Genomic DNA, 21421 nt, shown 5'->3' with positions numbered 1-21421 from the left:
AGGAGCCTAAAGGCCTTGTACTACAACCTACGTAAACTGGTGAACTTTGGAGCTTCCACACCTTTGGTAGCCTGACAACAGTCCCTATGGGGATGGTTATATTTATTCTTTTATGACCGGTTGTTCCATAAGTGTGACTTCGTAATCTGTTCTGTAAAGGTTTTTATACTGCACTCACTGAATGCCTCAATATTCAGACGGATGGTGTTTGTTTGCAGGTGACCATTTAATGTAAGTTTCCCTGGACTAGCAGAATTTTCTATTCACTGTAAATAAGTTTTAAGATTTTATAAATGAGTGATTTTTTCTAATTTTAAACTTACAGATATACAAAGAATTGTGTCTTTGGCTGTACACAGGCCTACCAAGCCAGGCAATCTTTGTACAGTAACTTCTCGTGGCTCCACGCACTAACCACAAGTGTCTAATCCAGTCATAAATTTACTGACCTTATATTACTTTTTAGTGGTCTCCCCTATATTACTTTATTATAGAGACCCTTAATACCATATGACAGAGTGGCCGACCTATGGCTCCAGAGCCACATGCAGCTCTTCAGAAGTTAATATGCAGCTCCTTGTATAGGCACCAACTCCGGAGCTGGGGCTAAAGGCACCAACTTTCCAATGTGCTGGGGGGTGCTTACTGCTCAACCCCTGGCTCTGCTACAGGCCCTGCCCCCACTCCACCCGTTCCCTGAGTTTGCCGTTCCCTCACTCCTCTCCCCCCCAGCCCCGCTGAGCCTCCTGCATGCCACTGATCGGGAGGTAGAGTGAGAGGGAGGCGCTGATCAGCAGAGCTGCCGGTGGGTGGGAGGTGGTCAGGGGTGGGGTTAGCGGAGGGGAGGCTGCTGACATATTACTGTGGCTCTTTGGCAATGTACACTGGTAAATTCTGGCTCCTTCTCAGGCTCATCCCTGACATATGACATCAAGGGACTTGTTTTATAAGTCAAAGGTCATACCGTGTGTCACTTAGGAGTAAGTTATGTCCTCCAGTTCAGATGGTATGTTAAAAATCCTTGAATTACATCTGTGATGTGAGGTTTCAGAGTGGTAGCCGTGTTAGTCTGTATCAGCAAAAACAGCGAGGAGTCCTTGTGGCACCTTAGAGACTAACAAATTTATTTGGGCATAAGCTTTCGTGGGCTAGAACCCACTTCATCAGATGCATGGAGTGGAAAATACAGGAGCAGGTATAAATACATGAAAGGATGGGAGTTGCTTTACCAAGCGTGAGGTCAGTCTAACAAGATAAATCACTTAACAGCAGGATACCAAGGGAGGAAAAATAACTTTTGAAGTGGTAAGATGGTGGCCCATTACAGACAGTTGACAAGAAGGTGTTAACTCTTGTGGACAGGATTATGATGTAGAATTATAGAAGCTGGAGACGGAAAAGACGTAGTAGGCTCATCTAGCCCACTTCCGCTGCAAGAGATATTCTATTGTGTCTTGCCTACACCAAAGATGGTGAATTAACCAGCTCTTGCTCTGCATTACCCTGGCTGAACTCTTAAGCTACAAAGATCCTGTTTTTATGCAAATATCCTGAGAAGCGAACAGTCACGCTGGAGTGATCCAGAAAACCAAACCTAAGCAGAATTTCTAAAGAGCTGTATTTTTCAGTTTGCCATGACATGTCAACCTCTCTCAACGAATGATTAAAACAATTTCTTTATTTGACTTTTGCATTTAGGATCTAAATTAGTTTTGACAGCATTTCAAACCCGGAGGGGGAGAGGGGACATTTCTACCCACTCTCTATGCTAAAATCCAGAAAGAACTGATTATCTTTCAGAGTTAAATGAGCCTAGTACCAGTTAGTGCCCAGGCTGGTGTGCAAGTTACCCCACTCCCCCCAGTTCTGCCAGTGCACTCAGTTGTGGCTTGAAGCCTCCTACTATTCCAGTTCAGAGCCATTCCTGATCAGACACTGGCAGTAATGCCAAACTGTGGTGCCGGTCTGAGGATTAGAATGGAGGCCAACAATCCTAAATTAGGGTCTGAACCCAGGTACTCAGAAGTGAATGGCCAAGTCGCGAGGCTGATGGTCCCATTGAGACCTCTTTGGGTTACTCTTTATTTCCCACATGCATTGTAGGGAGAATAGGCATATTTTTTGGCATTTCCAAAACAGTAAATTAGCCATTAACATTTAAAAAATGTTCCCAATATGCTTTGAGATGGCTGCCATTGCTATCCCGTGCTGGTCCCCTTCTTCCTTTCAAACTATCATCTGGCCATTCCCAACTTCCCATTACATTGCTGGGCTTCAAAACCTGGCTGCAGAAGGTCACTTTGTCTCTGGTCTGAAGCATCGCTTAGACTGGCGGAAATTTCCTGTCCTTTCTCTAACCGCTTGGCTGAGGTGCAGGAGTGTATAAAAGCTACTCCTCAGATGATAACTGCTGCCTAGGGCTGTGAGGGGGTGGGAGAAGTGTTCTCAGCATGTGAGGTTCTAAACTGCATCCTAAACTCACCACTAACCACCACCTCCTTGATTGAAGTTCAGTGCTAACGAGGTATTAAGTCACTGAACTGTCAGTGAGGCTGTCCGTTGACAGCTGACAGAGTGGAGGAATGAGGCTTATCCAGGGAGCCTTTTATTCCTTTTAAATCCTCTGTCTGAGAGTGTTTGTCAGTGTGACGTGCCTAGCCAGAGTGGTGCTGTCAAAGCCAAAACTCTCCCTAGCAATCCTTCCTTCTCCTCAATAATAATAATAATTAATAATTAATACTAATACTAAAGTGATTAGCTGAAAACTGTTTCTTTCAGCTCTTTTCTCATCCTGTTCCCAGCCTGAGAAGAACTTCAGCCTTCAAACTCTCCCATCTTTGTACCAAGCTGCTAAAGCAGTCACAGGACACAACCGTCTGTAGCTACCACTCTTGAATTGTAACCCCTCTGGCTTTGGAGGGGTCAGATTACTGCAGTATGGTTTGTGTAACTTGTCCTTCAGTTTCAAGTCTTGAAGACTATTGCTGTGTGTAAATAGGATGTGAGGAGTGGTCTAGCTGTCTAGGACCTGTGAGGATTTAGCTCAAGGATTGCGGTGCTGGGTCTCATGGCCTCCCACAGTGGAACCAGAATTCTGTGCATTATTTTTTTAGGCCTTATTTATACTGGGAATTTTAGGGAAATTTCCCACCATTACTGGTGCCAGCAACCACGGAGGCAGTAGTGTAAACTAGCTTCTTGCATTTTTACCCTTGTCATCTAATCCTGTAAAAACCAATGATTAAAACGACTGATGTCTAGTCTACACTAGTGCTCCCATGGTTGCTAGCACTGATGAAGCTGCACTAGTGATAGCAACTGCAGGAGATTCCCTTAAGATTTCCAGTGTAGATATAGCCAGATTAAGTGGAATTGCACTATCAAATGCTCCCAGAGACTATTAGTTCACCTGGAGAGAAAAGGCACTAGGGCTTATCTCCTAGCGTTTCCACTAACATGTTCTAGTGCCATGTTTCAGAGGTGGCTACATTTTAGACTTGCATTTTCTTCTCTGTCCCAATTATAGACAATTCCTATTTCTGAGATTAATACATCAACCACAAGATAAAGGAATAAAGAATAAATTTGTTGAAAACAAAAACAAAATGTTGGGATATCTAGTCAGAAAATAGTAGGACGTTTGATGTTTTTCAAGTAACATTAAAAAAAAGTAATACAGGAAAAATAAGCCTTGTCTTATTAGCAGAAAGCACTTATTTCCGTAACTAAAATTCAGTGCTGAGAGAGTCTTACCATAGTATCTCAGTTCACAAGCCTGTAGTCTGCTGTCTCTGTAATCTAGTAGAGAACAAAGTCATGCAACCTTGTCTCATCATTTCCTGGGTCAGGACAACCATCTTCTCCAACCTTAGATTCAGTCACTCAGCTCTTAAACTATGAACTTTAAGAAATTCCAGCTCCATGTGGGTTGTACCACTTCACAGTTCAAGCTCAAAATTGCTTTTGGTACATGCATCCTTGGTTGTCATATTAATCAGCTAAATGTTTGAGGATGCTTGCTGTAGTTAACCTTGACAAGGTGTTGGGGTTGTCCAGGGCCAAGGCAGGAGTTGGTATTGGGGATCTGTGGGGCGTGGGACAGTGAGTGGGATGGGGTGGTGTCTGGAGATGGCCGTTTTATCCTGGACAGGGAGAGGAGATGGGGTGTCATTAGAATCTCAATCAGTTTGCAACTTGAGAATGAAGTGTCCTGAGCTCTCTTAGGAAACACAGAAGGTGATTTAAAATCTGAGACTGAAACCCGCACACTTGGATGTTGGCGAACAGGCCAGGGAAGGAAACATTATTTCTCAGATGCCACATCACCTTGAGAGGCTTTGGACCTGATTTTCTGAAGTGCTGGACTCTGGCAACTCCAGCTAAAGTCCATGAGAGCTGAAAATCAAGCTCAACAAGTAAGTTGGATGTCTAAATAAAAGGCCACTTATGAAAATTTTGGTCTCTGGGACTTGCTGATGGTCGCACAAATCTATGGCAGAGCCAGAGTCCAGGTTCCCAATCCCCTGATTTCACAGGTCTTCTATATTTAGCCCACATGCTTTTTATGTGTTGTGTTTGATAGCTCCAGATATCAGGACTACACTTGGTGTTCACTGTTACCTTGGGGTGTTTGCTTTTTACTTGCTACTTTTAACATGTTCTCTTGACTTTCTTCCTACTTTCCCAATTCCCTTGCAGAGCTGGACTACCAGATAGTTCTGAATGCTTCTAAAACACCTAAATTTTCAGACGACCCCACAGAACTGGAGTGCAGGATCATGAATGCACAGAACACAGAAGCAAACCTACGTTTTACAGTCTCCTGGTACTACAGAATGCGCCTGCGCAGTGACGCTGTTGTGACGGATGAACTTCTTGCCACTATGGATGCAGACTGGACGTTGCTGGTTGGGGATAAGAGCAGAGAGAGGACCCAGAATGGGGAAATAATTTTCTCTAAACAGGCCGTGGATACTTTCAGTTTACGAATCCAGTGGACCTCTGAAGCAGACAGAGGGGATTATTACTGTGTCGTCTCTGCCTGGAGCTGGCACCACAACAACAGCTGGGTAAAGACCAAGGATGTGACTTCCACGCCGGTCAGTGTTTTCTGGGCTATCCAAGGTAGGTACTTCACACTTACTGGTTTAAATCTCTTGCTGCTGGTAGCTGCTGATTTCTTAGCTTTCTCTTATATAGCACCTGCCAGCCAGAAGTATTCCAGTGGGTTTTGGAAGCTATATATATACACATTTAGGATTTGTTTCATCCACTACAGAATTGTAGCCCCTTCTGGAGTGAAAGGGAGCAACTACTTAATGGTACTAACAGTATCATGCAATGTTTTGGAAAGGAAGTGAAGAATAACAGTGTATCCATCAAACTGCAGTGGGAATTTAGGAAGGCAGAATGTAACTTTCAGAACTGGAATCACTCCAGGGCACTGAGGTTATTGTGCCTTCTATTCAAAAAAATGTCATGGTACACAAAGCACAAGCGGTCAGGATCTTTAGCTCCCACGTAAAGATTTTTCCAGGATGCATCTCGTTGCCAACAACTGGGACATTCTCTCTGCCTCTGTAATGCCTTTATTGTTAAGCTGGTAACCTGTGCTTGATACTTTGTAAGGCCCAAAATGAAGACAGTCCATGCTTTGACAGGCTTACAGCCTGGAAACTGTAGTCTTCTCCCTCCCATCCTTTACCTGTAGGAGTTGGCTTTAAGAAGGCACCACAGAGAAACTTGCAGGCATGCAAGGAACTGGCTTTTGAAAAATAATGGCCAAGTGTGAGAGCCATACAGTGCTGAAATTCCATTTAGAGCTGGTTTGCTGGAAGGAGGGTAACTGGATGGGCAAGACTTCGACCGTTGATCACTGAGGCCCCGTCTACGTAGGGGGCTAAAAAAAAATTACCTCAACCAATTCTAAAAAACAGTTTAAAATGGGTTCAGGCTGACTCCGTCTATCTGGGTACTTTTGGGTCAGTCCAAAATATGTTTAAAACAGAGTTTAACAACAGCGTTCCAGTTTAGATTTAGGGTCACTGAGTGGGGGATTAGACTAGAACATAGCATTTAGGCAAAAGGCTTTTATAAACTTTCTCTTTGTTTAATGTGTGCATCTTCCAAGATATATTTGTTTAAACAGTCTGGTCCCCTCTACCTTTGATTGGCAAAGCCATGTCTAAAACCCAGCTAGCTTGAACCAGTTTAAAACGGCTCAGGTCACAGCCTCAGACTAGAGAGGGACCAAAGGGAATCCCTACAGTGATTCAGCTCCAGCAAAGAGAAGATCTGTAAGAATCATGCATAACGTTCAAAATACGATTTGTAACTTGGCCTGGGAATGGAGAGGTTTAATTCCTGCAAGATCAAACAAGTTACCATGTTTCTCTGAAGCTTGCTTCTCCAGCAGTGATGTGATCTCATTCATAGGAAAGACCTCACATGGCAGTCAGTCCAATCATTAATATGGCAGGCACTCAGTCTGATCACTAGTAGGTGCAAACAGAAATACCAAGCACCATGTTAATAGAAACATCTGATGAAGAGAACCTGCTTTTGTGGTACAAGGGATGTTGCCCCCAGGAAACTAAGCTGTATGCCACAACATGCAGCATGTATGTGTGCCATGTATAACAGTCTTCTGTTCAGCTGAGGCAACCTGGAGCTATGAGATGTCTTTGCCCATGTTAATTTTTGTGGAAAAAATTGTGGCAGGTGTAAATATTCCTGTTTCTGGTACTCTTCCAAACTTTCTGCTAGTTTCGCAATGTTCACTGATATGCAAGTGTAACTATTGTAGCCCAAGTGCCAGAGGGTTTTCTAAATGAGACATTTACTGGAAAAGAGTGGGGCCTGATGTGCACCCACATTGTAGTCAGCAGCCACAAAAGCGTTAAGCTGCTGCATGCTTTTCTGTTCCTTGCGCTAATTGGTTTAACAAGAATCTTTGGTGATTTTGAGTTCCTGGCTGTTCCCAAGCCTAATAAAAAAGGGGCAGCCTACCTCCTGGGTGCTTGCCTAAAGAGAGAACCTTTTGCATGTCCCCTTGGGAGCCAAAAGTTGGCCTGTTCTAAATACAGCTTGTGCCTCCACTGAGGTTTTTCTGAGATTCTCTCACGGTTAGCAATGCTGCCCTGATGCTAGTGCAACACTGAGAGAATTTGAGAGTCACCGCAGTTTGGGAAAGACCAGTGTCTGTCCATGCTTTACAGAAAGGAGAGAAGACTTTGTACTGCATTCATTGATCCATTGGGATTCATGGGTGTTCAGTTCCTTGCTTGAAATGTAAAAGCCACATGTAGAGATTGAGGACTCTTCTTTTGGCTTGTCTTATGCAGTAACTGCCTTGTTTGTCCATTAATGTACGATTGTTAATCCACCTTGTTCATTCTCAGGAGACCGATATAGCTTAAAGGCTTTTCTGCTTGCTCAGCTTTGCAAATACAGGCAGTCATGACTGGTTTCTGACATAGTCTGTGTAAAATTCTTCTGTTTGTTTTGAAGGCATCTTGGCTAGATCTAACGTCACTTCACTTTTGTTTATTTTTATTTCAACACCGAACTTAACTTTTATGTAAACAAACAAACATGCTACTAATGGTACCTGAGGTTATTTAATACCAAAGAAATCTGACAGTGAGATTTACTACTTTCATCACAGCTGCTTGCATATAAACAAAGTTGTCTGCTTGCATGGAGATTCCAGGCAAGTCTGGATGTCATGCCTGACCCAGTGCTATTGAATTTGGGTTTGCAGCACCGTATGGGAATGTTCGAATAAGAGAGAACTTCTCCTTTCAATTGTATTGTTCTGTAGACATCCACACGTTCTACAAACACTATCGGGCCTTGTAAAACCCTCCATTTCTTATACAAAATCTAAATATATGGCCTAAAATTAATTGATTTTTTGTTTGGGCTGAAGCAGGGCCGGTTCCAGCGTTTTTGCCGCCCCAAGCGGTGTGTGTGGGGGAAGCTGCGACAGGCGGCACTTTGCAGCTCTACCGCCGCCGCTTCATTCTTCGGTGGCTATTTGGAGGCAGGTCCTTCCCTCCAAGAGGGACTGAGGGACCCTCCGCCAAATTGCCACCGAAGAGCCGGACATGCCGTCCCTCTCCGTTGGCTGCCCCAAGCACGTGCTTGCTGTGCTGGTGCCTGGAGCCGGCCTTGGCCTGAAGTCCCATGCAGCAATCACCCGGGTTTACATTGTGAGCAGAAGCTGCATGATTCTTGTGCTTCAGAAATAACTGAAAATAGAAGTGAAAAAAAATTGTGACCCTTTCACAGCTCTTCTTGATACTTGCTAGTGTAGGACAGATTCACGAGAATTAGGAGTTGATACTCTTCACTTGTAGACTGTGCATTGGAGATGCTTGTATAGTGATTACCCTTACATTTAACCTTCCAATTTGCCTTAGATAACAGTACCTTGGTGTTTGCAGCACCACCTAGAGGGGGGATAGTGCACATATTGAGGTAGTGTAACTTAAGGCAACTAAAAAGATTTTAAAGGTAACTGCATTAAATGCCAATCCTGTCAGAACATCTGTTCTAGCTACAATCTCCCTTTTTTCTGTTTTTGTCAGGGTGGGGATTGGTGGAATAGAGCATTTTTTCCCCTTTGTTTCTAAACTCTCCCTCCCTTATAACCATCTGTCTTTTCAGTATTGTCATTATGGCCACATTTTGAATTGATCATTCTCTTTGAAATCTTGTCTTCAGTCATTACCCAGAAGTATATTATGCACTGTTAGCTAAGGCCTTGAAAAAGTGTACATTAAATAGTAGGAGCAACAAAGGAATACTGTAACTTACAGAATTGAAACAGCCAGTCACACAAGTCAGGAAGTACTGCAAGACCGAAGGGAATAATTTGGCTAGGATTTCTTTTGCCTTTGGCCTTGGTCTGTTTGGAGTAACACCCAGACCAACAGTAAGTTGAGGGTGTATTCTTGTGGTTTCCTTCCGGGATCTTATCTGTTAGGTTTTTTTTCTGCTGACAACATAAACTATGCCCAATTGTGCCTTTTTGTATATGTAGGTATTGGGTGGATTTCTGTTGCACGTTTGACCCTTTTCATTAATTGAAGGTTCCAGGAGTCTAACTTCAAAGATGAGTTTGTGGGACTACTGCAGATAGGAGGAGATGCATACTCTAGAAGGATTCAGGTTACAATGCTTGAAGAAAGTTCCTTTTTTTTTTTTTTTTTAACCTTTTCGGCCAGTCTTTCTTTAAAAGTTAGTAAGTTGCACTATTGCTTAGTATTAGGAAATGTGAAGAAGTGTTTTCCCCATTTCATTCTTTACTTAACTTCTGAAGCATTCTCTTTCTAAGTACCAAATAATCTGATTTTTCTGTAACCTGCACAACTACCACTGGCTGGCCTGTCCAGAGGGAAATGTTGATGGTGGTGCTGTTCTGTAGCTTGTGTGCTGTGTGCAATGAGAGAGAAAAGCAGTATTTCACAGATCACATTAATAGGGCCCCTTAGTCTTTCCCCAGTAGCAACTGATGGAGAGTGGTTTTGGGGAGAGCTTTCTGTTTTGATCACTAAAGACATACTAATGGCCATACTGGGTCAAATCAGTGGTCCATCCAGCCCAGTATCCTGTCTTCTGACAGTGGCCCGGGCCAGATGCTTCAGAGGGAATGAACAGAACAGGGCAGTTTTTCTGTGATCTAGATTCTGGCAGTTAGAATAGGGCAATCTGATCCTATTTTAGCCTAAATCCATACCTGGCTACATTGATGATCCCAGCTATGGCAGTGAGTGGGGTACAGTTAGTTGCATAAATTAGTGTCAAAAATATTGATGTCTTGTATTAGGGATGCAGAAATGCTCACTCTTTTCCCTTACGTGACCTTTCCTTGCTCCTGTTCAGCAATAACTGTCTAAGCCAGTGGTGGGCAGCCTATGGCCCGTCAGAGCAATCCGCTGGTGGGCTGCGAGACAGTGTTTACATTGACCATCCACAAGCATGGTCGCCCCCGGCTCCCAGTGGCCGTGGTTCGCTGTTCCCGGCCAACGGGAGCTGGGGAGATCCGGCGTGGGCCCCAGGGACATGCTGGCCGCTGCTTCCCTCAGCTGCCATTGGCCAGGAACGGTGAACTGCTGCCACTTGGAGCTGCGGGTGGCTGTTCCTGTGGGTGGTCAATGTAAACGCTGTCTCAGCCTGCCAGCAGATTACCTTGATGGGCCACAGGTTGTCCACCACTGGTCTAAGCACCTGTTTGTTTCCTGGTGATCCCTGCTGTGCTTTCATTTCCTCTTTCTTCTGAAGCAGTCCCCTTTTGATCCCTAGGCTTGGATGAATCAGAAGGTGGATAAACTTGGCTAGATTGAGAATACTGGCTTTGTGTCCCCGCCTACGGCAGCGAGGTACCAAAGGCCATGAAGTGGGATGTAGATAAAGGCAGGCCGGAGTGCCCTATAGAGCAGAACAGAGCTACCTTAATGTAAAATCTAAATAGGACATTTCCTGGGAAGGGAAATGACTCTCATGGAGTCCTGGCGATGACTGAGTCATTCCAATTGGAGAGGTTGTTCTCTACCCTTTCCTTGTCACTTCTGAGATCAGAGCATCATTGTAAGAACTAGTTTTACAGTGGTCTTGTTCTAGGAGGCTCAGATGTTCTCATGAAGGGGATTGTTCGTAGACAAAGCGGGGTTCCATATAAATCAGAGGGCCATGCTGATTCAATATTGCAAATGTATATTGCATGTTTATGAAAAATCCCTCTGTGTATTAGGTCCTAGAATTGATTCGTCAGACTCTCCAAACGCAAAACAAAAAGCTACCCACCCATCTCTGAAAATCAATTCCTCCCACTGTATCCTGTGTGTTCAAAAGCCTGATTGAAGATGTGGGATTTGCAGCATGTCCTGACTGTCAGCCAACTCCAGCTCTATCAGATGAGTTGGAGAAGTGAATCTGAGTAAGGCCTTTTGCTGAAAATGCTTTTCCACAGTAAGCCCTCAAGACATAAACTGAAGATTGTCAACTTGAGTCTTCCAACTGATTTCAGTTCCCAGCATGAAGCATTTATAAAACAGCTAGAACCTAAAACATACTAGGCTTTATAGTTTAAACCTAAAATCTTGAATTGTACCCAAAAACTAGTTGAAAGCTAGCACAGTTTATGAAGCAAGTGTAATATGCTCCATGCATGAAACACTAAGTAGTGCAGCCCCAAGAATAGCTCACTGCAGTAATCTAATATGAACGTGAGAAAGGTGTGGATAGCTGTAGCAATGTGCTTATAAAGTGCAGATGGATAAGAGCATGCTCAGATACTACTATTTCCTGGAATTCCAGAAGTAACTCAAGGTTCAGTAGGATCAGCAGACTGTGAACCTTAATAAAAAGCAGATGTATCCCTTCTCTCATGAGAACCAATATTGTCTCTGCCATCTGACTGCTTCCCTCATCCAGTCAGCATCACTCCTGTCTTATCTGGACTGAGCCACAGCCAGTTAGCTCTGATTCAGGCCCTGGTCTCAGACAGGCATTGGGAAAGTCAAGAGAGCACCATCTGGGGGCATGAAAAGGAGATACGGAGCTGAGTGGTGTCCATGTGCAACAGAACTCGACCGCGTGTGTGTATAAATCATGATAGTCCCCTAATTACATGATTACAAGTGATAGTATTTCTCAAATGAAATATAAAACATGAAACCACTTTTTTCTATAAACATTACAGACCTATATGGGCCATCTTGCAATACTGTGTTCTCTTCGGTGTATGCAAGCTATGCCAGGTTGGCCATGAAAATTGGGAACAAGAAGCAATACGTCGCTCTTATTACAGAGTAAATATAAAATAGCAAAAATTTCCAGCCAAGTCCCTCCCTCCCCCCCAATAGGTAAGGTGGAAGACAAAAATATTTCAAATATATATAAACTTTCAAGAATGTTAATGTTAAACAAATAGGAAATTAGAGTTAAAGATATAATTCTACAGCTAACCACAGCCACTTAAAACATCAATCACAATCTTAATTCTGTCCCATTTGAGCTAAGAAATACCAAACTCCGATTGGGGAGGTTGGGGGGAGGGATGGAAGCATTCAGGTACTTTGGCAATGATGTAAAAACCTCAAATGAACAGAACATTTCATTACTGTAACCAGTCCTCAGGAGGTGCTAATAAGTTAGCTGTAATGCTGCAGTAGAAACTGGCTTATTTCAAAATGCTCTGCATTGTAGACATGGAAATTATTAGGTTTATCAATTATGACTCAGTTCACTATGTAGTGAAAAGCATTTTAAATTCAAAGTTGTGCTCTGTTCCTCTTTCAAGAGTTAGGAGTTCAAATGGGGACATATGGCATATACTTAATTAAATTCCGTACACTTTATATAACGTATCTGAAGATACGTTACATTATTAAAGCCATTTTCAAAGCATGTGGTTTGAGTACATAAATGCTTGGGTAAAGCCATATCTCAAGATGGAAATAGACAAAGGTGCTATTCCTCTGTTTATTACATACATGGACTGCAGACTTTATTGTGCTTGTATTTACTGATGGAAAACGACTTAAAAATAACCTTCCGGGCAAGATGTTCACGAGCAAGAGTTGGACAGTTGGTCCACAAGTCAAGCTGTGAGTTGTCACCAGCACTCTTAACTGACTTCTTAATTTAAAAATGCATAATTTCTGGAAATGAACCGTTTCCTGTTCCGAAAGTCAGGAGAGGAGCCCTGATCAAGCAGTCCTTAAAAGGAGGTCATTGCAGGCCTATGTGAAACCATCAGTAACTAGTCATAAATCATCTGCTAACCACAGTTCCTATGCACCCTCCTTTGGAAAGGAGTCCTGATGCTATAAACCTATGGCCTGCCAAAAGGAGTCCCGCTTATATGAACCCCCTGTAGGCCCTGAGAATCAGGGGCCTCTCTCCTAAAGAGCTTAGGAGTGGAGCCACACCCCTGTCAACTTCCTAAGGGCCGCTGGCTGGGGCTGTCCTAGGGCCTGCAGAAAGGGAGATGTATGGGGCTTGCAGGAGACTGGAAGGTGATCAGAATCCAGTGGAAGAACTTCCCCCTACCTTGCCGCTTGCAGGTGTCTGGTTTCTCTGGAGCAGGTCATGTGAAGAACTTCTTCCTCACCCTCCTTGCTGCCTTCTAACCCCCCACAGAGTTGGTGGGCTGGCTCCCATTTCTCGGTGATTCTCCCCTCCCCCTTACCCCCCCTCCCCCGAGTCTTTCTCTTCAGCCACCTGACACATGGTGGTGGTTGAGGAGCCTAAGTAGGCTCATTGGATGGGCTCAGGAAGGGTTTTTAGGGTGGAGATTGCGGTCCCAGGGAATGAAGAACCTCTTCCCTACTGCCCCCTCTCTGTTCTCTGGACCCTGTGCAAGGGTGGGGGAAGCAGCACTGTGACCAAGAGGACAAGGGGAGGTCTGGGGCAGGAGGGGAGGCAAGGAAAGAGAGAGTCCCCTTCTGTGCTGCCTCCCCTTCTTCCTCAGATCTCCCAAAGCCCCCTCATTAGACCTACAGTAGTGATACTCAGACCTCAGTGGTAAAAGCATCCTGATGGGTTAATAACTTAGATTGGTTATTAATTAAATCACACAGTGTTTTAATGTCCTATGCACAATGAGACACATGGAAGAGCTACTTGTGGCTTGCGAGCCACAGTGTATCACTGCCGTATAGGAGGGGACTGAGCAAGCAGAGTGCCTGGGGGACAGCCTGCCTAAGGGCAGTCCCCATCCCCAATCTTGCTTACCTTCTTACTTGCAGAAGAGCCAGGAAGTGGGCAAACGCTTATCCCTCTCTTCCCCCTCCCCTGCCTGACTCTTGCTGCTTTCAGGCTTGGTCTGTTGAACTTCTACTGAGCCCTAGCACACCAGAGTTGATGTGCCATCTACCGCTATTACTTGTTGTTTAATCAGGTCCCTGGGCACTAGATCTCAACTAGGCAAGTCCAGCAAACTAGGTTTTCTCTTCTTTCCATTTTCTGGCTACAGAGTGGCGAAATAGAGGATTCTAATTCATCCTCAACTCCTAATGTATCAACCCCTTGTCTGATTTACTTAAATTTGATAGAATAATTCTTCCCATTTCAGACCTAACCTGCCAAAATGTGTCTTACAATGGAAACTCAGTTCCAACTGAAACTGTGGCATGCCCACTGCTGCCTAGAATAGGCATTCAAAATCCAATTGCACCGGTAACTATTTTAATAACTACATTACTGTCCATGGGATTTCATTATATTCCCTCTTACTGTTAACAAACTGTTACGGTTTAATGTGATCACCTACTTTACACCTGGAAACGATGACAAGTTAAACTGCCAGTTTATGGAAACATTCAGCTTTCAAACTTGTTCTCTTCTAATTAGGAATATCAAAGTTCAAATCAGTGACCTATAAATAAAAGCACTGGAAATTAATTGTTTCACAGCACAGCCTATATTTGGAGAAAATAGTAGTATTTTAAGTTTATTAAGATTAAAATAGCTTGACAGGTCCCATGAAAACTACAAAGTGATGCATTTGTACTTAAATGACACTACAAAAAACCATCATAATAATAGGCACTTACTGCAACTCTGCATGTGTTCCTTTGAGATGCTAATGATCGTGTACATTGCTGAACGCTTCTTGCAAGGGGTCCAAGTGCTTTCAACTCTCACTGGGCTTCATCCTGCTCCCATTGAAGTCAGTGACCAAACTCCTGTTGACTTCAATACCAGTGGGCTTGAGCACATTGACTTCAGTGGGAGCTGAGGATGCTCACCTGTATTGGACCGTTATGACAACCAAGTTGATGTAAGTATAAAGAAGTCAAATTCAGTTATGCAGCTATATATTGTCTTTAGCTTATAAACTCTTTGAGGCAGGGACTGTCTTTTACTATGTTTGTTCAATGCCCAACACAATGGAATACTCAAGGCTGCTAGGTACTACAACAATATAAATAATAGAGTGTATCAAAGTTTGTAGAAATGATGGTATGGAAAAACAGAATGTGGTTGTATAATTAGACTGTATTTTAATGTGCAGAGGGGCAGAGACTTGGTTGTGCATGCAACCACAATTTTGGCATCTCCTGCCTTTTTTGAGCGCCTAACTGCAATCCTAATATTCTCAAATGTTGTTGTATGGAATATCTAATTCCATGCTTGCCCAAATCACTGCTAACACCATATTCCTTTTCTGTTCCTGCTGATGCTTTATATAGCATTGCATAGTGATCTACTTTGTACAGTGCTGATTTTAAAGTTGTCATACCCGGTTTCTCATTTCGTGCACTGTTTACTCATTGGGAAAACTGCTGCTTACAGGCAAAACACTCCAAAATGTAATCATGACTAGTATCTTGTTGCTCTCCTGGGGAAGGCAGAAGTATTTGTTTCAATTTGGGGGGTATGTGTTGCAGCCTTACTCTAGCTTATTTCCCTGTTGCCCTGTAAAGTTTTGCCTTGCACAGCGTGGCTGGGTTTGTGTTTCATATGGAGTCATTTTCATTACTGGAAGAAAATTCACTGTAGCAAAAACAGTACTGAACACTGAGCTGACTCCAGTCTACTATTTGCACTTCTGTGTTTTCTTGCCATAATAACCAATAGATACCTTGACTTGTGTGGGTTGACTGACAAATATACTGGTGTTGTGTGGCGCAGGCGAAGGTTAGACAGAAAGCATGCTCATGCAGACTAGGTTAATATGGTCTCCCAAATGGCTCAATGGTTACGCTTTAGGGATCAATCTTGCTTTGTTTAGAGGGGACGGGCAATGTCACTCTGGAGGCTTTTTCAACTTCTAATGTGTGTGTGTGTCGGGGGTGGGGGTAATGTTGTACCCTCTCCACTCGAAGGAGCCATAGCTCATGAGATAGATGGAGGATCAATCCCAGCAATCAGCTGGAAAGATATTATTGGGGTCATCTTTTTCCACCCACTTTAGCCAACCTAGGACACTGTTGGAAGTTAAGAGAACCCTGTATTCCTCATGGAAGGGATGTGAATTGGAGCCCTAATTGCTCTTTGTCTTGTGGATTGGCCACAAGGCCTTTGCGTAACTCCTTTTGTTCTTTGTACTAGCTACATTTCAAAGTTCTTATCTAAATGTGGAAATTTCACCAGTTTAATTCAATTGTTTGTAAAATGTACTGATGGAAGGTAAATTGATGCTTCTGTACAGCTATTTATCCGACTGTTTTTTAAACTGACTTCAGTGAAACCAGTGCAACTTCTGTGTGCAGATCAGGACATAGATATTATGCTGTTTGGTGGTTTAAGTGCCTCAATAAGTAGGATTGTTCTCAAGTGTGTGATCTTTCCCAGTAGTGAACAATATACTTAAGTTTGCAACTCACCTACCTTTATCTACCTCTGGTATTTTTGTTGTTGTTGGTTTTTGTTTTTGTTTTTGTTTTTTTGCCTATAACTTTTTTTTGATTCTTTGCTCTTGAGCTCAAACTTTCCATGTCTGGGGACTCTGCTCCCCTCCTAGATGCAGAATTGTCCAAAATCCTGTCATTAAGGGATATTTAGGATTCAGGCTCTCACAGACTTGGGAAGGAGGGGGGAAATGTAGGGCAAGTCCTCTGCTCTTTATTTGACATAATTAATGACAATAAATATGCAACTTCTAACATTCCAATATTAGTTATGACCAATTTAGACAAATTAGTAGCATACAGGTGAGAGGTCCAGAGGTGGAGGAAGATGTATCCTGGATTTTTTTCCTACATGTAGAAAGCATTTGCGGGACTTTTTTGTTCTTGTAACCAAACCTCTTTATGCTCTGATCCCAGCTGATCTTGTCAGCTAAGCCAAATCAGGGTAGGACACTACTGGAATGGCTCTTCAAGGCAGACCCATGGTGCTGCAGGAATTGGTGTTGATCCAAAAGGCTGCAATTTTCATTTTGTCACTGGTGCTGAACCAATGCCCCAGCACTTTGATCTGAAATGGCACTTCCTATAGCAACATAAAACTGAGGCCCTGATCCCTTTAGGGATTAATTCAAACATAGGGGTACTATCCTTGATGTCCTAGCCACATCTGTCTTGGGTAATTAAATTCCACCTGTCAGTTTCTCTGTAGTGTCTATTAGGAATAATGTTCTTCACGTCCTATCCTAAGCTGTTTATGTAACAGTGTGAGCTGTTAAATAGCAACCTGCACTCTACACCAGCAATAGGTGAAGTGTTCTAGGGCTGTGTCTACTCGTTTGTGAAGCATTTTGAAAATCTGCTGGGTTGAAAGGTGCTATATAAATGCAGACAGCTATTTATTGCTTCTGATTTCCTTCCCTCTTTCAGATTATACACTAACAGTGGAGGCGGTGAAACTGAAGCCATTCTTCGTGGCAGGTCACAACTTTGAGATGACATGCAAGGTGTCTTCCCAAAACATCAAGACCCCGCGTTACTCTGTGCTCATTACAGCAGAAAAGCCATTGACGGATCAGTCAAACCCAAATGGAACCACTCGCATAATCTCCCTGAACCAGGATTCCGTGGTAAGACTGGAAGACTGGACAGACCAGACGCGAGTGGATGGTGTGGTCCTGGAGAAGGTTCAGGAGAACGAGTTCCGCTATAGGATGTACCAGACGCAGATGTCTGACGCTGGTCTGTATCGCTGCGTGGTGACCGCCTGGTCCCCAGGCGGTGGTGGCTTGTGGCGAGAGGCAGTGAATGGCTTTTCCAATCCCATCCAGATAGATTTCCAAACCTCAGGTCAGTACAGAACTCAATGTGTATGTGCTTTGGGAGGGAGCTGAGTGCTGCACGGTGCTTGTGCCAGTGTCACTAACCTCTGGGGTCATTGCTGCTATTCCTTAGCTCAGTCTGAGAGCATCTCCATGCTGAGACAGGGCTGGTTGCTAGAATGTTGTGTATCTCCACTCCCCAGGCACTTCTCTGCTGTTTATTGTATCTGGTTATATCTTGGAATACTTTAAATGAACTGGGTCTGACATTGGAGTCCTGGCCCACATTCCTTCCTTCGCTAATACAGGCTTGAAAGTCTCTCATGGCATGACCTATCTCTGAGTGAAGAATGGCTACTACGCTTGCCAGCTCAGTCACTATATTGCTGGTATATAACGATTGCTTTGGGAGAGCTTTAATGCTAAAAAGCCATGGAGAATCCTATTTCTGTTCTAAAGCAAACTTAATTAGTTTGGAATAAAATTGCCCAAGTGCATTTCCTATCAATATAATTGCAAAAAATCCAGGAAACTGCCAGTTAAGCCAACTTTAACATTGCAGCAGCTTTTGCTTGTATGCCCCACTACCCAAACATCTTAAAACCCAATCATACTTGGACTCTAAAGTGTGACATGGTATTTTGAATTTCAGCAAATACACAACTGCAGTGCATACATCTGTTCTTCAGAATTGCACTCAAACTCACAACCTTAGCTGCAACATCAACTAGATTAAGCTATTTCCAGTAGACGGATGTTGTCTGTACATGGGTGTGATGTCCGTGTGTACTTGTGTGTGACTGAGGCATCAGGTAGGTGCATTTCTGATTTGTTATATGTTGCATTCAGTTACTTTTTTATGGTGCTGAACTGTCTGGGAAGGTTTAGAGTGGTTATACAAGAGCTGAGGCTGCCCTGGATGTTGATGTTGGCTTAACCAGAGATTTCTTGGATTTTTAGTGATTACATATTTCAAATTCCCCAAGAGCATTTCCATCAAAGTTAACGGCTCCATGGGCAAATTGACCCCGTTTTTTTTTGTTTTTTTTATGTATCAATGCAGTTAGCAACTTCATTTTTATCTCTATTCCCGTTCCCCACGTGTTCCTTCCCCTTGCACCGTCTCACTCCTTCTCTGTGGCCTCATGCACAGCCCAGAGTCACGGTATGTATCTGAAGCTTTGGGGGAAGAGGAATTCTGGGTTTGGTGAGAAGACAGAGGTTTGCACAAACTAGGATCTGTTAATTTCCAGTTGCCCAAATAGTAATGAAATGATCCTCAACCAGCCAGTATCTAAAACTGAAACGTCTTCTGGCAAGGGCCACGGGCTAAGCCTTAGGCAGTTGTTATAAAATGACGTTCTCCATTGCAACTGTGCAGGGCTCTGACGCTGTCAGAAACTAGCCCTACTGAAAGTGCACCTGACCTTAAAGAGCCTGGACAATGTCGAAGACTGAACTTCCAGGTGAGTTTCACTACTAGGCCTTACTATTCCCTCTCCTCTCCCTCTTTGCTTGTAATCATAAAACCGTCATTCTAAAAGCAGACATTACCCATGCTCTGGTCCCATTCAGAGTACCCCGGCGAGTGGCTTATCATTTCAACAGGATGTGTGTTACCTGAATGTTTGTGTTGCCAGTGTACAGAGTAATATGAGAAGCCTGAAAAGGTGAGCCTTGTCCCTCTCCCCAGAGCCGCTCCCACCCCCCGAGAAGGGGGTCACAAATACGACTCTTTTGAATGTATTCGTATGGTGTCACTTTGTATTCATGCTAAACAGTTTAAGAACAAGGCACACCATTAATATCTGCAGTATGGAGGAAAACCTGTGAGCTATGTAAGGGATGGGTCTGTTTGTTGCATTGCCATCTTTCCTGGCCAGCCTTCCACCTCCACTTCAAAAGGGAATCTAATTTCCTTTTTCAGTCCTTCCAAGACAAGAAAAGGCTGTTTCCCAAAATAAATCTGGCAAATAGCAAAGGCTGATTTAAAATTTTCACATTCGCAATTCAAGTTTCATGGCACATGAACAAATTTCACAGTCTCATCCAGTTCTGATTGTAATATCGTCTGCACTGGCCTTCCCAGTCCCCCCAAGTAGTAGCTTTTCTAAAAGCTCTCTTGCAGCTCGACCTGCTGCCTCATTTTGAGTGATTAGCTGACGTTTTAAAATCCTATTTGTCTGCAGGTTATTTATTTGGGACCTTGTCTTGAACTGTCTTTATTCAGTTTGGATGGGAAATGCTGGTGTTGCCAGACTGAAGCAACTCTGGAGAAAAAGGAACTCCTCAAGCTCAATTAGAAGGGACGTTGGCATACATGCCAAACCAAAAAATGACTTCCTGCTAATTGTTAGGAACAGGGGCACACATGAGAGTGCATACCACACCTCCCTTCCTCTAGCCCCATTCCTATCCCCTGTGCCTTTTTGTTCTGTTCCTGGATTCAGACAGGCGAGTCAAATTTAGAGGAATGATTACAGGCAGATACAACACACCTAGCTTTCTAGGGGGAATGAATGTCTGTGGTTGGGCTTACGTAGAAGATGGGTTAAAATACAACTTAAATTCAGGATACATTGTGGATTGAAGTAATAGTTACACAGATGAATAGCAAAGGTAGGGAGAAATTTAAAAGCATAGTTTAAGGAGAAATGTTTTGACTAAGATTTGAAGATTACTCACCAGCCTCAGATAGAAGATGCCCAATAACAGTGAAGGTGCTTATGCAAATTAATTTACCCTTATATCTCTTTCATGTCAGACAGGAGGTGGTATCCCTGTTTTACTATGAGAAAATGGGCACAGTGTCAGGGGTGCTGGAACAATTTGTATAGTGGGGGTGCGAAGAGCCATTGAACCAAACTGTAAACCCTGTATATAATGGAAACCACTTCACGCGGGGGGTGCGGCAGCACTCCTAGTTCCATCACCTATGTGCAGAGTTTGACTTGATCGAGGTCAAAGTTCAGAGGTGAAAGGTAAGGTAGGCTATTCTACATAGCAGATTCTGCAGAGGGGAAGGCACTCATGAAGACTGTGTGAAGGGAACAAAAGCCAATGGGGTGGGAGTAGTGAGATGAGGTCCTTGACATAGGCTGGAACAAGTCCATGAAGGATTGAAAAGGCTAGAAAGTGCCACTATGCAGTAAATCCTAAACTGAGTGGAGGCCTGATGGGGGTGAACTCTGACGTGCTCCGAACGATGCTTCCATCTTCCGCTTGGTAATAGCGCTGCTTCACCCTCTGGAATTCCTGACCATTTAGAACAGTCACTGCTGACCAGCAAGGCATTTTAACTGCTGCTGCTGGTTTAAAATCAGGTTACTTATCTAAACAGTTAACAACTGTAGTGTTCCAATCTCCAATTTGAGAAGCTCAAACTATAACAGTATCCTGAGTCCACGCTTTGGGAGTAAGGTACAGGGGTGAGAATAAATAAGAAAATAGAGAAACTCTCTCAGCAAAGGAAGTCGTTAATGAGTGTTACGTGAAAGCTTTTAGTGGTTGTAGGAATATCCTTCTGTGTCTTTATTGATTTCTGTTTGGAGCTGGGGGACTTGTTGGATTGGAAGTCCTTTCCTCTAACCTGGCTTCCTCCCAGATCTGTTTTGTCTCAGCTTGGCTGTGTTTCAAGGAAAGCTTTTTTTATGCACATACACCTTGTGAAATGTGACCTGTTTGAACTGCAGGAGGCCTATAACATTTTTATATACAAGCTGGAGACTGCACACACAA

General features: G+C 43.5%; 1 protein-coding gene across 2 annotated transcripts in view; it reads left to right on the top strand.

Annotated features, from left to right (window-relative positions):
* PTGFRN (prostaglandin F2 receptor inhibitor) overlaps positions 1-21421 on the top strand; it is a 95750-nt gene that overhangs the window by 45956 nt on the left and 28373 nt on the right. For both annotated transcript variants that reach the window (XM_039519824.1, XM_039519813.1), the window contains exons 5-6: positions 4699-5124; positions 17292-17711. In XM_039519824.1, coding sequence (XP_039375758.1) covers positions 4699-5124; positions 17292-17711 — 846 coding nt within the window. The remainder of the gene's footprint in view (positions 1-4698; positions 5125-17291; positions 17712-21421) is intronic.

The sequence above is a fragment of the Mauremys reevesii genome, linkage group 1, assembly GCF_016161935.1.
Source record: "Mauremys reevesii isolate NIE-2019 linkage group 1, ASM1616193v1, whole genome shotgun sequence".
NCBI classification, from domain to species: domain Eukaryota; kingdom Metazoa; phylum Chordata; order Testudines; family Geoemydidae; genus Mauremys; species Mauremys reevesii.
This window is presented reverse-complemented; position numbering and strand designations above follow the sequence as displayed.